Source organism: Pinus tabuliformis, chromosome J (assembly GCF_031772625.1).
Source record: "Pinus tabuliformis cultivar Carrire ecotype Pingquan chromosome J, CPIR1, whole genome shotgun sequence".
In the NCBI taxonomy this organism is placed as follows: Eukaryota; Viridiplantae; Streptophyta; class Pinopsida; order Pinales; family Pinaceae; genus Pinus; species Pinus tabuliformis.
This window is the reverse complement of record NC_142295.1, coordinates 5,884,088-5,900,818: the sequence shown is the minus strand read 5'-3', so window position 1 is coordinate 5,900,818 and position 16,731 is coordinate 5,884,088. Positions and strand designations below refer to the sequence as shown.

General features: G+C 36.4%; 1 protein-coding gene across 1 annotated transcript; it reads left to right on the top strand.

Annotated features, from left to right (window-relative positions):
- Nucleotides 1-548: 548 nt before the first annotated feature.
- On the top strand, nucleotides 549-14,897 carry LOC149225143 (uncharacterized). Its single transcript, XM_089379879.1, has 14 exons — nucleotides 549-723; nucleotides 824-1,025; nucleotides 1,261-1,383; nucleotides 1,666-1,897; nucleotides 2,164-2,348; nucleotides 2,464-2,586; nucleotides 2,847-3,078; nucleotides 12,545-12,575; nucleotides 12,676-12,877; nucleotides 13,109-13,231; nucleotides 13,476-13,707; nucleotides 13,974-14,158; nucleotides 14,275-14,397; nucleotides 14,658-14,897. The coding sequence occupies exons 2-14, from the start codon at nucleotides 834-836 to the stop codon at nucleotides 14,895-14,897; spliced, it is 2,223 nt and encodes a 740-aa protein (XP_089236005.1). The 5' UTR covers nucleotides 549-723; nucleotides 824-833.
- The last annotated feature ends 1,834 nt before the right edge of the window (nucleotides 14,898-16,731 follow it).

Sequence of the window (16,731 nt, the reverse complement as noted above, 5' to 3'; positions counted from 1 at the left end):
AGCGAAAAACATAAATAAAAAAATTGTGGCCTCAATGACAAAACCCAAGTTATGTTGTTTTTCTATCTGTAGTTTAACCAGACTGTTCTTGAAAATCATGAAAATTCAAGTAATATTTTGATAAACTCCGATAGACATTTTTACAAATATAAATTTCAACTATCAAATTTCAAGATTCTGGAACACTTTCACGATTTTAAGTGCCCGAGAAAGAAATGTTTAAACATACTTCTACCAAATTTGTTAATTTTTTTAACCAACGTCCTGCGACAAGTGACCATCCGGAAATTTAAATTCCCAAAACTACGGGCTAAATTCCTGATCGAGATGGTGGAGCTGTTTGCCATTTGTCGAACCTCGTGCTCGATCAATTAGGTAACGGTCAGTAGGATCTCTAAATCAAAATATAAATTCAAAACGAATTTAAAAATAAATTGAATGCAAATGCGGCAAGGGTAGATAACTTTTAAACTCTCTGACCACGATAACATCCTCAAGCAGCAGAGGAAACATAAAGTTCCAAATACCGCTCTTATCTAAACCTCTATGTGACCAGGAGCCGGAGTCAAAAGGCCTCCACTACTGCCCCCGGATCTATAAATAACTCTCGAGTTTCTGGATGTGATGCACAGATTTTAGCTACTTCAGCAGGCGTTCCAACAATTCCAGTGAGGGATCACTATAGTTTTGATTTCGCCTTGGCTTTAGCTATTTTTATCGTAGGTAAAGAATATTACCTGCCACTGGTAAATGATCATGCTTTTGATGTATGAAGCTGCATATTGTCCAAGATTTGAGGTGGCTATGAATGTTGTATGTGCAGGTCTAAGAGAATGCATAACCCATTTGGACACCACCACCCTGAGCCCCAGCAGCCATATCAGGCTCCTCATGGGAGTCAGTATCCACAACCTATTCAAGGAGAGATTGTGAAGATATACTGTGAAGCCAATCCTGATTTCTTCTTGGCTGGTAGAAATGGCAGTGTTGTCATGGCTCCGGCAAATGAATCAGACCCAAGCCAGGTTGGTGACATCACTTTTTCTCTTTTTGAAAACAACCCAAATCAGTTTGGTGAGAGAGATTAGATTTTTATATGTATGTATGTGTGAACCAGACCCAAATCTGGTTGATGGTAGAGATTAAATTTTGCTCTCTGTTTTTGTAAACAAACCAAACACAAACAAGGTTTGTGACAGAGATTAGTATTTGCTGTGCGTATGTGAAATGATCGGTCGATTATATGTTTTTGATCTGCAGCAATGGATCATGGATACTTCATGGAGTGTGAAGGCTAAGGATGATGAAGGATTTCCTGCATTTGCCCTTGTAAACAAAGCTACAGGCCAGGCATTGAGGCATGGACGTGCAGAGAAGGATAAGGTCAGTTTTGTCATAAGGGTTACTATCACGAGTTTATGCAAGTCTATTCTGACATAGATAATAGTGATTTCAATGGGATTGTTGAGAAGGGCCTAGGCATGGATTTATGATATAGAGAATAGTGCTCTCTACGAGGGGGCTTCTGCAGGGCTTAGTGATATAGAGATCAGTGCTTTCGATAGGTCTACTATGAGGGGCTTATGAAGGGATTTAAGGATCTAGCAGAATATGTGGTATTTGGGTGATCAATAGGGTTTATATGCATATGCTTTTGATCTGCAGGTCACCTTGGGTCCTTACCACCCAGATGATTTGAATGAGGCTGTGCTTTTCACCCAAAGTGCCGATGTGGGTAAGGGTTACCAGTGTATCCGACCTGTCCACAATACCCATCTTAATCTAGATGCTAGCGCTGGAGATGATAAGCATCATGTAGCCCTGCGTGAGGGAGCAGAGATTGTTCTGTGTAAGTGGAACAAGAAGGAGAGTCAAAAGTGGAAGATCAGCCCAATATGTAAGTTATATGATCCATACTAATATGCTGACAAAACTATTACTATATTATTTTATCTGATTTGGGAAACTGTCAAGGATTAAAAAGAAATGTTGGGAAGGAGTTGTATTATTGGTGGTGTCTAGCAAGTAGTATGTATGGATGCACGCCTGTTATGTGGTGCTGTGTACAATTTGGGATTCTTGATAACTGAAACCACGACAGTTCTAAAATGGCTTTTGAATTTGTGAGTGCCGATTTTTAATATTTGTTGGTAAATTGAACAGTGGGTGCTTCACAAGGAGTCCATCCACCACGAGGTGAGCAGAGTTCATTCTATCCACCTCAGGCTAATGTCGAGCCACAAGGACATACGGTTAGGATCCATTGTGAAGCCAACCCAGAGTTTTTCTTGGCTGCTCGTGGTGATGTTGCAGTGCTTGCGCTGGAAAATCCACATGATCCCCATCAGGTATGATCATCAGTTGAGCTACTTTATTTGAAGCTAGCTGAAAGGCATTTGTTGATCTAATAATTGATGATTGATCACTATTCTTATTCCCCTGTTTGATGGAACCTTTTGTCAGCAATGGATCAAAGTAGATTCATGGGGCCTTCGAGTCAAGGATGAAGCTGGCTTCCCAGCGTTTGCATTGGTGAACAAGGCCACCAGACATGCTCTGAAACACGGGGATAAAGAATGGGACCAGGTAAAACTTTCTATTTCCCTTTTCCTTTTAGTTTCTTTGTTTATTATAGCCTCTCCTCTGGATATGTAGAGAAGTCCCATGGTTCAGTATAGCCTCTCCAGTAGATATATAGAGAAGTCTTATTCACTGCAATGCGATAAACCTTAACTTAGGGTTTCGGAACACCAGGGTCTTAGGCCTTATACATCAAAGGGCTGCACCAGAGCTGTTTACAACGGTGGTCTCCTAATCCATAGTTTTTGTTGAATGTTGTTGAACAGATATGCTTGGCAGATTATAATCATGACAAGGCAGAGCAGGCTGTTCTATGGACCTTAAGTGCAGATGTTGGAAATGGGTATCAATGCCTGAGGCCCGTGAACAACATCAATTTGAATATGGATGCGAAAGCTGCAGATGGCCATGTTGGAGGAATACGTGATGGAAATGAACTCATTCTCTTTGAGTGGAAGAAACAGAGCAACCAGAAATGGAAGCTTCAGCCCATCCATTGTAAGTAATCAATGGCAAGTTGTCTTTCAAGCTCTTTATTGAAAGTAAGGCTAGTTTATCAATAGAATGGACAAGGAAATTAGTATTATGAGAATTGGTTGGTATTTAAATGGAAGTCGTTAAGCCAGCATAAATCTATCTTAGCCCAGCACATATAGCCCAGCACATATTGAATACCCATAGGAATTTGGCCAATATAAATCCATCTTTAGCTAGCTCAGGATTTATTGAGCACTCATAAGAATTTGGCCAGCATAAATCCATCTTAGCTCAGAATTTATTGAACACCCATAGGAATAAAAAAATGTAGGTGCAAATTTCTTGGTCCCTAAAAACCCTCGATTAAGATTGGTTTAATGGCATTTCACATGTGAAAAAGTACTGTGCTCCTCCATTATATTACCAGAAAGGGTTGTACAGTCTGTATTTCTGTAACCTGCAAGGGATGCACTGTATTAGTAATTTCAGTGGTGCCAGTCTTTTTCGTATTGTTGTTCAGTGTGTATGTTTGAATGCTGGAATAATGTATTTTTGGACTATTTATTGTGCTTGTGTTGCCTTTTCATTTGCAAGCTAACCAGTATTACTAATTTCAGTGGGATGTATAGTGTCAGCAATGCCTTGGTCTGTATTACCAGAAAAGGATGTACAGTATTAGCTATGTCTTCGTCTGTATTACCAGAAAAGGATGTAGAGCATTAGCTATATCATCGCCTAAATTACCAGAAAAGAATGTACAGCGTTAGCAATGCCCTTGTCTGTATTACCAGAAAAAAAGATGTACAATCTTAGTAATGTACTTGGTCTGTTTTCAATGCAATTAGCGATGATGGACAGTATTAGTAAAAGTTGCATATCCTCCGAGGATCTTGTTTTTTGACCTTAACATTACTGATATGAGTTTCTATGATCGATGTATGCAGAGGAAGGTTGATATAAATAAAACAAGCTGCAAGCAGTGGAGGATCTGCATTTTGTTCAGCTTTATAGTATATGGTAAATACCTGTTGTGTTTTTGTCTAAATGTTGATATAGAGAAAGCATATGCTAAGTAATGGTGCAGAAGGATTCTGTACACAATATGTAGTGACCATCGACGCTGGATGTTGTTAAATTTGCGATATAGCTCTATTAACTTCCATATTTATATGGATTGGATATGACTTATTTCAAGAACTTTAACTCTTCTATGGAAGAAGCTTAATAGGTGGTGCTTAAGTTATCTATTTTCAATATAATATGTTGTTATTATTTTAGATTGATCAGTGTCCATGATGATGGTATTTAAGATTTATCATTTACTATGTTATGTTGTGTTCCATTAATAGAAATATTGTTCTACCTTGATAAAGAACACATAATTATATTGGTTAGGGTTTGTTCAAATGACATCACGAAGTGTCCGTATTTATCCTATTTGGTTTATTCTTTTATATATGTTCAAATTGTTTTCTCCTTGTTTGGATTTTGTGGATTTCCTGCATGATAGAAGAATAATGAAGGATGCAATTTTAATATACCTAATTTTGATTTTGAGCTATACTCTTGTTAATGATTTGGTGGTTTTGGGGGTGAAAGATGAAAGAAAGATGATTTCTCTGAATTATTTTCCCCAAAAAGATTGATTTAACAATAATAGCTTGAATGGAAGTTTGCTTTATTATTCTATGAAGAGAGTGTGGGCTACTGTTTTGTGTATTCCATTTACTTTTTTGAAAATAAACCATGTTTTCTGTATTCCATTTACTTTTGAAAATAAACCATGTCTTCTGTCTTCCATTTACTGCAGAAAATAAACCATGTTTTGTGTATTCCAATCAACTTTCGAAAATAAACCATGTTACCTTTGAAAATAAACCAAATGAGAATGAATTATTTGTTTTTGATAGTATGCTGAAACTGTGTCTTTTTATCAAATTCTCCACCACAAGTTTCTTCGATCCACCTTCCGCCCCCCAAAAAAAACCAGAAACAAAATATTTTATAATCCTTGCATGGATAAAATAGTGAGGATGATATTCCATTGTTGCTGTCAAATAATCCATTAGGTTGCTGAATTCTTCTTTCTTTGAACAAGATAACTTCTCCATTTGAATATGATCGCAATAGATCTCCTTTATGAAACGTAGCCTCGCCTTATATCCAACCGATTCTTGTGTTCCCTGATGCGCACAATATTTTTTTTGCTTTTGTTTTTGCAAAGTTTAATTAAATGTTTCTATTAAGTCAAGCCAATTTTACATTGGGAGGATTTCCAAATAAAAAATGAAAGGCCTCAATCCTACCACATTGTTGGTCCAAAGAGAGAAACAAAACCACATTACAAATAAGCAAATTGAACTATATAATTGTAAATAGATAGCCCCAAAAGACCAAAAGTTGCATAGAACGGGAAAACACCTAATTATAATCCTTAATGGTGAAAAGAGAGTTGGAACTAGGATGGCCTCTGCGCGTTATCAGGTGGTGGTGGAGGGTGAAAAGCCTTGTAGACATGAGCTTCCCATGTGCTCTAATCTGCCTTCCACTTTCATTTTTACTTCTTTGCTCACGGCAAAGGGAAGTCAACCTATCCAACATACGCCATTGGTTACGCTCGAGGTCTTTTAGAAAGTTAATCATCTCATTTCTATCATTATGTCAGGATTGAACTAGTCTAAGACCACAAAAATTTGTTGTAGCCTTTCCTACTTGGACACTGCATCTGTGGCGGGACAACTCTTTGCATAAGTCTTGAATGTCTCCTTGATGGATTGCCCCTTGACCCTGAGGTTCCACTACCCTTCGAGCATGACCTCTCTAGCAAAGCATGGGGCCAACACTATCCAAGATGCCCCTATTGACTGCAAAATATCCGTCCCACCTACAGATTTTCCAAGCTACGTCACCAACTCCCCTCCCTTCACAATTAGGTTTGACCACATAGAGACATGGTCCGAGATTTCACAATTTTCCACAAACACCTGTAATCTAGCTAACTACATTAAAGGAGCCAACACCACTCCTTATCATAGGTAGTACCAAAAGAACGACCTTTTGTCGTAGGCACGACTCACACAGGGTCCTTACACACATGAATTCTCTTGGAGCTTATATGCATGCTTGATGACTATCATTGACTCTTCGAACACCATTAATTGTTGAATCTTCTTGATATTGGTAACTCTAACCCCTACCATAAGGCTAAAAATTCAGCTTGGTTATTAGTCGAGCTTCCCAATCCCCAAGCATATTGAAACTCTTTTTCTTCATCGTGGCGAAAGATAACCCCTTTCTCTCTTGCCTCAATCCTACCAAATTTGTTGACACAAAGATAAAAACAAAACCACATGACAAACAAACAAATCAAACTATATAATTGTAAATAGATAGCCCAAAAAGAGCTAAAGGTGCCAAGAACTTGAAAACACCAAATTATTAGAACTAGGATGGCTTGCCCCATTACCAAGTGGTGGAGGAGCGTGGAAAGCCTTGTGGACATGAGCTTCCATATGCTCTAGTCCGCGTTCCAAAATCGCAAGCATTTCATTTTTGCTTCTTTGTTTGTAGCGGAGGGAAGCCAACTTGTCCAGCATACACCATTGGCTATGCTAGAGGTCATTTAGAAGCTAATCATCTTTTTCTTCAATCCCCAAGCATATTGAAACTCTTTTTCTTCATCGTGGCGAAAGATAACCCCTTTCTCTCTTGCCTCAATCCTACCAAATTTGTTGACACAAAGATAAAAACAAAACCACATGAAAAACGAACAAATCGAACTATATAATTGTAAATAGATAGCCCAAAAAGAGCAAAAGGTGCCAAGAACTTGAAAACACCAAATTATTAGAACTAGGATGGCTTGCCCCATTACCAAGTGGTGGAGGAGCGTGGAAAGCCTTGTGGACATGAGCTTCCATATGCTCTAGTCTGCGTTCCAAACTTGCAAGCATTTCATTTTTGCTTCTTTGTTTGTAGCGGAGGGAAGCCAACTTGTCCAGCATACACCATTGGCTATGCTAGAGGTCATTTAGAAGCTAATCATCTCATTTCTATCATCATGTCTAGACTGAACTAACTGGTCCAAGACCACGAAAACTTGCAATAGCCTTTCCTCCAACATGTTAAAGGGGAAGGCATCTCTATCCTACTTGGAGACTACGCCTATAGAGGGACAACCTCTTTGTCTAAGTCTTGAATGTCTCCTTGATGGATTGCCCCTTGACCCTGAGGTACCACTGCCCTTTGAGCACGACCTCTTTGGCGAAGCATGGGACCAGGATTATCCAAGATGCCCCTATTCACTGCAAAATATCCAGCCCCCCTCCCCCACAGATTTTTGAGGTTACGTCACCAACTCCCCTCCCTTCACACTTAGGTCTAAGCACACAAAGACGTGGTCCAAGATTTTGCAATTTTCCACAAATGCTCGTAATCTAGCTAACTACACTAAAGGAGCCAACACCATTCTCTATCACAGGGAATACTAAAAGAACAACTTTCTAGCGCAATTACGACTCACACAAGGTCCTACCTCAGACAAGACCTTGAGATCCTAGAGAGCCCACTGCCAGAAACCCTTGGTACTCCTTGTCAAAGGAAATTACTATATAAATCCAATGCCACTGATCGAACCACTCGAGCAACGAACCATATTAGCAAGGAAAACATACAAACACTAACAAAGCTTTGGAAGCAACAACACTTACCACAAACTAGATGCTTGGAGTGGCTGCCACTTCTTCTTGTCTACTGTCCTTCCTTTGCCATTGCCAAAATGAATAGGTGTATGCAGTGTCCCAAATAGAAGAGGGTCAATTCCTTGAGCTCGAATCCCACACTTTCACCCACAAAATTCACCTTTGGCATGACCAATCACTGTAATTCCGACTTTATCTTTGTTATGGCTCTTCGCAACTTGGTTCGCATGGGATGGCATTGTTGGAGAACCAACTTGCAAATAGAAGCATCTAATTTCCTGTAGCACTAATAGTCTCATAACCTCCCACAAACCATAATAGCTAAACCTCAACGCTTGCCAATATTTAACGCTCATCCTTCCCAAATGCTTCACCTTCCACTTGCCTTGGGAGGTGTGCCTTGCACGCTGCATTAAGCCTAGTGTCGCAAGAGGGTGATGAGGCCCTCACCTTATTCTCTCTGCCACTAGTTGTCACCCTCATTGGGGAATGTGCACAAATAATTTATAACAACTTTTCTAAGATTATTCATTAGAAAAATTTGAGGTTTATAATGGGCCTACTAAGGAATATTATAAAATAGTACTGGAAATAATAAAATAATATTAGATTGCCTCATTAAATTTTGGAGAAAAAAAAAAACTATTACATGAAAAATGTGAAATACATTAAAAAGTGATTACAATCACGCTTTTCATATGTTTCACATTTTTTGACCATACTACATGAAAAATGTGAAATACAACGTGATTACAAACATTTTTTTTTTCATTTATTTCACATTTAATCATGTTTTAATGTATTTCACATTTTTGGTGTAGTAAGGTCCAACAAAATTATGCAACATGGGTATTCTTTGGATAAAAAATTAAATTTTGCATTCAACAATTTCTCCTACTCGAAATTTGATTAAAATCATAGGGATATAAGTTGAAAAATCATAGGGAATGTTATTAGGGGCCTTCCCCCAGTGGCTATGAAAGATCTCCTGATCTCCTTTATTCGTCTTTGTTCATCTTTGGCATGACCAATCACTGTAATTCCGACTTTATCTTTGTTATGGCTCTTCGCAACTTGGAGAAAAAAAAAAACTATTACATGAAAAATGTGAAATACATTAAAAAGTGATTACAATCACGCTTTTCATATGTTTCACATTTTTTGACCATACTACATGAAAAATGTGAAATACAACATGATTACAAACATTTTTTTTTTCATTTATTTCACATTTAATCATGTTTTAATGTATTTCACATTTTTGGTGTAGTAAGGTCCAACAAAATTATGCAACATGGGTATTCTTTGGATAAAAAATTAAATTTTGCATTCAACAATTTCTCCTACTCGAAATTTGATTAAAATCATAGGGATATAAGTTGAAAAATCATAGGGAATGTTATTAGGGGCCTTCCCCCAGTGGCTATGAAAGATCTCCTGATCTCCTTTATTCGTCTTTGTTCATCTCTTATTACACCTCCAAAACCAGTTAACCCTTGGTTGCCCTTGGATGCTCCATCTATATTGATTTTTAGGAAATCATGTGGAGGAGGCTTCCAAATATTTATATTTGCATTTATTTGACTCACACCCTTAATTATGCCCCACGGGCCTATAGACGGGAGACCCAAATGTAGTAGTATACATTCCTCTTGGGGCAGAGGAGGGTCCATGGGAAGTTTCCACAACAAGCTTTTGACTATGTCTTTGAGCTGCTTTAAAATTTGATCAATTATGTGCCGGTGCTTGCTTGCTTTGTTCTTGAAGATCTTGATATTATGTCTTTCCAAACATCCCATATAACAAGGTCTGGAACCAGAGTCCAGGGTTTATTGATGATTTCATTCCCTGAGAGGTTTGAAAAATAATAGTCTTAATTAAACTCCTAGTTTTTATAATATGGTGCTTTCTTGAAATACTAGCCATTTTTATAAAGTACTTGAAAAAGATTATAGTTGTAATTAAACTTCTAGTTTTTATAATTTTAAAACGTGTAAAAACCTCACGAAATAGTTAACTTGCAAAGCTAGGTTATGTAAAAATATGACCGTTATAAAGTGCTTTCTTGAAATACTACCCATTTTTATAAAATACTTGAAAAAGAGTAGTCTTAATTAATCTTCTAGTTTTTATAATATTAAAATGCCTAAAAGCCTCATGAAATAGTTAACTTGCAAAGCTACTTTAAGTAAAAATATGACCGTTATAAGGTGCTTTCTTGAAATACTACCCATTTATATAAAATACTCGAAAAAGAGTAGTCTTAATTAAACTTCTAGTTTCTATCATATTAAAATGCTTAAAAATCACATGAAATATTTAGGTAAAAATATAACCGTTAACTTACAAAATGAAGTTAGGTAAAAATATATCGTTAACTTACAAAATGAAGTTAGGTAAAAATATTTTTTAACTTACAAAATGAAGTTAGGTAAAAATATTTTTTAACTTACAAAATGAAGTTAGGTAAAAATATAACCGTTATAAAGTACTTTATTGAAAATTGAAATACTACCCATTTTTATAAAATACTTGAAAAAATAATCTTAATTAAACTTCTAGTTTTTATAATATAATACTTTCTTGAAATACTATCCATTTTATTCAACTTCTAATTTTATAATACTAAAATACGTAAAAACCTCATAATATAATTAAAAATATAACCATTATAAAATACTTTCTTGAAATACTACCCTTTCTTAGATTATAGTGTTCAAAATAAACCCATATCACATTAAAATGAAGCTCACCCAAATAACCAATATAATATAAAGTGACAAAGGCAATGAAAAAATCAAAATTTATATATCACACTGTTCGATACAGAAAAGAGAAAAACCTGTCTCAAGAAAACATGGTACTGGATCAAAACGAATCAGTAAACTAAAAACCGTCTGACCAAATCCCAATAAAACACGGCACTGTTCAAAGTCACGTTGAAAAAATTACGAAGTGAAACTATATACATAATAAAAATATTTTCTTAACATACGAACTGAAAAAATATATATTTTATTAATTAAAAAGGTTGTCATAATCATCTCCAAATAATGGATTTTTTTATTATATAAAATAGGAAAATAAAACATCCCCAAATAATGGATTTTTTATTATATAAAATAGGAAAATAAAAAAGTGTGTGCAGATTGCAATAAATTTTAGCATTTAGTTTACAGTGAATTAGTAAAGTAATTAGTTTAAAATCTATTTTAAATTTAGATTTATTAAGAGTTTAAAAAGATCAAAACTTTTTTCATGGTAAAAGTTTGTATATCAAGAGATTTGATCTCTTTAAGTGCTCTGTAGATCCTGAAAAAGATTTGATCCCTTTGCTTGGTAGATCCAGAGTTTAGATGGATCTATGCTAATTTAATTTCTCCTTAAAATAAGCTATGTTCCACATGAATATCATGAGTTTTCAATTTTTATTTTATTTGGACCTAGTTAAAATATTTATATTAAATCAATTTTTTATTTAATTTTATTTAATTTGATTTAGTCAAAATGTTAAACATTTCATTACAACATCTCTATCATACCTCTCCGCACAAGAAAAACTAGCAGATCAAGTTCTTTACGGCAAGAGGGTTTCGTTTTGGAATTCTAATTGCTAACAAAATTTTTCAATACATTTTATTTAAAAAAATTAATTTTACATTAAAGAGATGTGGTAAGGTTATCATATATTATATGATGTAAACATTTTTGACTCTATCAACCTTAAAAAAAAATCGCTGTAATTTATAATTATTAATAATTAAATTAACTTAAATTTATTTTCACTAGAAACAAATCAATCTTCGAGAGGGATTAAATTTTTAAGTGTGCAAATTCTTTTTCCAGTTTTAGACTAAAAAAAAGTGATTTACACCCGAGAGATTTGATCTCTCCCAACACTCAATAAATCCAAAATTAAAATAAATATAAACTGGTTAAATGTTACTCCTTGTAATAATAACAAACTTGAGTTTTGAGAGGACACATTTCCCCATAAAATAATGGAAATTCTGACATGATTTTAACAGGACACATTTTCCCCCAAAAAATAATGGAAATTCCAGCATCAATTTTAACAAAACTCTTATGGAAAAATTCCAGTCAACCTTCAAGATTTTTGGTACACCATGCCTTATGGTACTGCAATTTTTTTTACCATAAAAAACAATTCAAACACTCCCACAAACAAATTTAAAAAAAAAGACACCAAATTTAGCAGGAAAATAAATAAAAAAAATTATGACCTCACTAACAACGCCCAAGTTATGTAGTTTTTCTATCTGTAATTATTTACACAAACATTTTTGTAAATATAAATTACAACTATCAAACTTCAAAATTTTAGGTGTCCAAAATTTTTCGTAAATATAAGGTAAACTTGTCCATTTAAAATTCCCAAAACTAAAGGCTAAATTCCCGATCGAGATGGTGGAGCTGTTGGCCATTTGTCGAACCTAGTGCTCCATCAATTAGGTAACGGTCAGTAGGATGTCTAAATCAAAATATAGATTCAAAACGAATTTAAAAAAAAACTGAATGTAAATGCGGCCAGGGTTGATAACTTTTAAAATCTCTCACCACAATACATCCTCAGCAAGCAGAGGAAACATAAAGTTCCAAACACCGTTCTTATTTAAACCTCTATTTGACCAGGAGCCGGGGTCAAAAGGCCTCCACTACTGCCCCCGGATCTATAAATAACTCTTGAGTTTCTGGATGTGATGCACAGATTTTAGCTACTTCAGGCGTTCCAACAATTCAGTGAGGAATCACTCTATAGTTTTGATTTCACGTTGGCTTTAGCTGTTTTTATAGCAGGTAAAGAATATTACCTGCCACTGGTAAATGAACATGCTTTTGATGTATGAAACTGCATATTGTCCGAGATTTGAGGAGGCTATGAATGTTGTGTGTGCAGGTCTAAGAGAATGCATAACCCATTTGGACACCACCACCCTGAGCCCCAGCAGCCATATCAGGCTCCTCATGGGAGTCAGTATCCACAACCTATTCAAGGAGAGATTGTGAAGATATACTGTGAAGCCAATCCTGATTTCTTCTTGGCGGGTAGAAATGGCAGTGTTGTCATGGCTCCGGCAAATGAATCAGACCCAAGCCAGGTTGGTGACATCACTTTTTCTCTCCTTGAACAAGACCCAAATCAGTTTGGTGAGAGAGATTAGATTTTTATATGTATGTGTGAACCAGACCCAAATCTGGTTGATGGTAGAGATTAACTTTTGCTCTCTGTTTTTGTAAACAAACCAAACCAAAACAAGGTTTGTGACAGAGATTAGTATTTGCTGTGTGTATGTGAAATGATTGGTCGATTATATGTTTTTGATCTGCAGCAATGGATTATGGATACTTCATGGAGTGTGAAGGCCAAGGATGATGAAGGATTTCCTGCATTTGCCCTTGTAAACAAAGCTACAGGCCAGGCATTGAGGCATGGACGTGCAGAGAAGGATAAGGTCAGTTTTGTTATAAGGGTTACTATCACGAGTTTGTGCAAGTCTATTCTGACATTAGATAATAGTGATTTCAATGGGATTGTTGAGAAGGGCCTAGGCATGGATTTATGATATAGAGAATAGTACTCTCTACGAGGGGGCTTCTGCAGGGCTTAGTGATATAGAGATCGGCGCTTTCGATAGGTCTACTATGAGGGGCTTATAAAGGGATTTAAGGATCTATGCATATGCTTTTGATCTGCAGGTCACCTTGGGTCCTTACCACCCAGATGATTTGAATGAGGCTGTGCTTTTCACCCAAAGTGCCGATGTGGGTAAGGGTTACCAGTGTATCCGACCTGTCCACAACACGCATCTTAATCTAGATGCTAGCGCTGGAGATGATAAGCATCATGTAGCCCTGCGTGAGGGAGCAGAGATTGTTCTGTGTAAGTGGAACAAGAAGGAGAGTCAGAAGTGGAAGATCAGCCCAATATGTAAGTTATATGATCCATACTAATATGCTGACAAAACTATTACTATATTATTTTATCTGATTTGGGAAACTGTCAAGGATTAAAAAGAAATGTTGGGAAGGAGTTCTATTATGGGTGGTGTCTAGCAAGTAGTATGTATGGATGCATGCCTGTTATGTGGTGCTGTGTACAATTTGGGATTCTTGATAACTGAAGCCATGGCAGTTCTAAAATGGCTTTTGAATTTGTGAGTGCCGATTTTTAATATTTGTTTGTAAATTGAACAGTGGGTGCTTCACAAGGAGTCTATCCACCACGAGGTGAGCAGAGTTCATTCTATCCACCACAGGCTAATGTCGAGCCACAAGGACATACGGTTAGGATCCATTGTGAAGCCAACCCAGAGTTTTTCTTGGCTGCTCGTGGTGATGTTGCAGTGCTTGCGCTGGAAAATCCACATGACCCCCATCAGGTATGATCATCAGTTTGAGCTACTTTATTTGAAGCTCGCAGAAAGACATTTCTTGATCTAATAATTGATGATCGATCACTATCCTTATTCCCCTGTTTGATGGAACCTTTTGTCAGCAATGGATCAAAGTAGACTCATGGGGCCTTCGAGTCAAGGATGAAGCTGGCTTCCCAGCGTTTGCCTTGGTGAACAAGGCCACCAGACATGCTCTGAAACACGGGGATAAAGAATGGGACCAGGTAAAACTTTCTATTTCCCTTTTCCTTTTAGTTTCATTGTTTATTATAGCCTCTCCTCTGGATATGTAGAGAAGTCCCATGGTTCAGTATAGTCTCTCCAGTGGATATGTAGAGAAGTCTTATTCACTGCAATGCTATAAACCTTAACTTAAGGTTTCGGAATGCCAGGGTCTTAGGCCTTATATATCAAAGGGCTGCACCAGAGCTGTTTACAACGGTGGTCTCTTAATCCAGAGTTTTTGTTGAATGTTGTTGAACAGATATACTTGGCAGATTATAATCATGACAAGGCAGAGCAGGCTGTTCTGTGGACCTTAAGTGCAGATGTTGGAAATGGGTATCAATGTTTGAGGCCTGTGAACAACATCAATTTGAATATGGATGCGAAGGCTGCAGATGGCCATGTTGGAGGAATACGTGATGGAAATGAACTCATCCTCTTTGAGTGGAAGAAACAGAGCAACCAGAAATGGAAGCTGCAGCCCGTCCATTGTAAGTAATCTAACAATGGTTGTCCTTCAAACTTTTTATTGACTGTAAGCATCATATCTGCAAGTTTATCAAGTTTATAAAATAGAATGGATACGATAAAATAGATGGGATAAAATAGACCTGGTTGGTTGTCATATCTGCAAGTTGCGAGGCCAGTATAAATCCATCTTAGCCCAGGATATTGAGCATCCGTAGAATTTGGCCAGCATAAATCCATCTTAGCCCAGGATTATTGAGCACCCATAGGAATTAAAAACGTAGGTGCAACTTTCTTGGTCCCTAAAAGTCCTCGACTAAGATTGGTCAATGGCTCTATTAAGGTGGATCATTGCTATGTTTCTTATTTATTTTATTTTGGTTTTAGTTGCATTTCACATGTGACACTCTTTCCACTGGTGCTGCTCTTGGTGCAATACACGAAGTATTAGAAACAAAATTGAATGTATTAATATGATGCTATATTTAAAAATGTTTACTTGTTGGCATGTGGGGTTGCTGTGATAGTTCATACCATCTAGTAACGAATGTGTATTAGTAATTTCAGTGCGATGCATAGTGTTAGTAATGTCCTCCTTTATATCACCAGAAAGGGTTATACAGTCTAAGTAATGTCCTTGTCTGTATTTCTGTAAATTGCAAGGGATGCACTGTTTTAGTAACAAAATTGAATGTATATTATGATGCTATATTTAAAAATGTTTACTTGTTGGCATGTGGGGTTGCTGTGATAGTTCATACCATCTAGTAAGGAATGTACAGTATTAGTAATTTCAGTCGGATGCATAGTGTTAGTAATGTCCTCCGTTATATTACCAGAAAGGGTTATACAGTCTAAGTAATGTCCTTGTCTGTATTTCTGTAAATTGCAAGGGATGCACTGTATTAGTAATTTCAGTGGTGCCAGTCTTTTTCGTTTTGTTGTTTGGTGTGTATATTTGAGTGCTGGAATCATGTATTTTTTGGACTATTTATGGTGCTTGTGTTGCTTTCTCAGTTGCAGGCTAACCAGTATTAGTAATTTCAGTGTGATGTACAGTGTTAGCTATGTCTTCACCTGCATTACCAGAAAAGAATGTACAGTTTTAGCAATGTCCTTGTCTGTTTTACCTGCAATTTGCAAGGATGGACAGTATTAGTAAAATTGCGTATCCTTCGAGCATCTTTATTTTTGATCTTAACATTACTGATATGAGTTTCTATGATCGATGGATGCAGAGGAAGGTTGATTGACTCTTGCCAGAGTAAGAAACGATATCAGCAGCAGTGGAGGATCTGCATTTTGTTCTGCAGCTTGTTCAGCTTTATGGTACACAGTAAATACATGTGTTATGTTTCTGTCTAAATGTTGATATAGAGAAATCATAAGTAATGGTGCAGGAGGATTCTGTGCACAATATGTGTTGAGCATAGAGCTTTTTAAAACTTAAAAATGCGATATAGCCATTTAAATTCCATATTTATATAGATTGGATATGGACTAAATATAACTTCTTTTAACAACTTGAACTCTTTTATGGAAGAGGCTGAATATGTGGTGTTAAGTTAGCTATTTTCAATATAACGTGGTTATTATTTAGATTTATCGTGTACACATGATGATGGTTTTAAGATTTATCATTTACTATGTTATGTTCCATTAATAGAAATATTGTACTGCCTTGATAAAGAAAAGTTAATTATATCGCTTAGGGTTTGCCCTATGATCAAATAGGGCTTGTTCTATGATCAAATAACTTGCAAATGAGATCACAAGTATTAGTGATTTGGTTTTGGAGGTGAAACCTACAGGAATCTGACCTATTTATAATTTTTCTGGGATGTTTTGATGAAGATGATGAATTC

Bases quoted from the DNA above. Each gene is read 5' to 3' on its own strand.
- LOC149225143 (XM_089379879.1), top strand. From the start codon at position 834: ATGCATAACCCATTTGGACACCACCACCCTGAGCCCCAGCAGCCATAT. The intron at 12,878-13,108 runs GTTGGTGACATC...TTTGATCTGCAG, and splicing joins ATGAATCAGACCCAAGCCAG to CAATGGATTATGGATACTTC. The intron at 13,232-13,475 runs GTCAGTTTTGTT...TTTGATCTGCAG, and splicing joins GACGTGCAGAGAAGGATAAG to GTCACCTTGGGTCCTTACCA.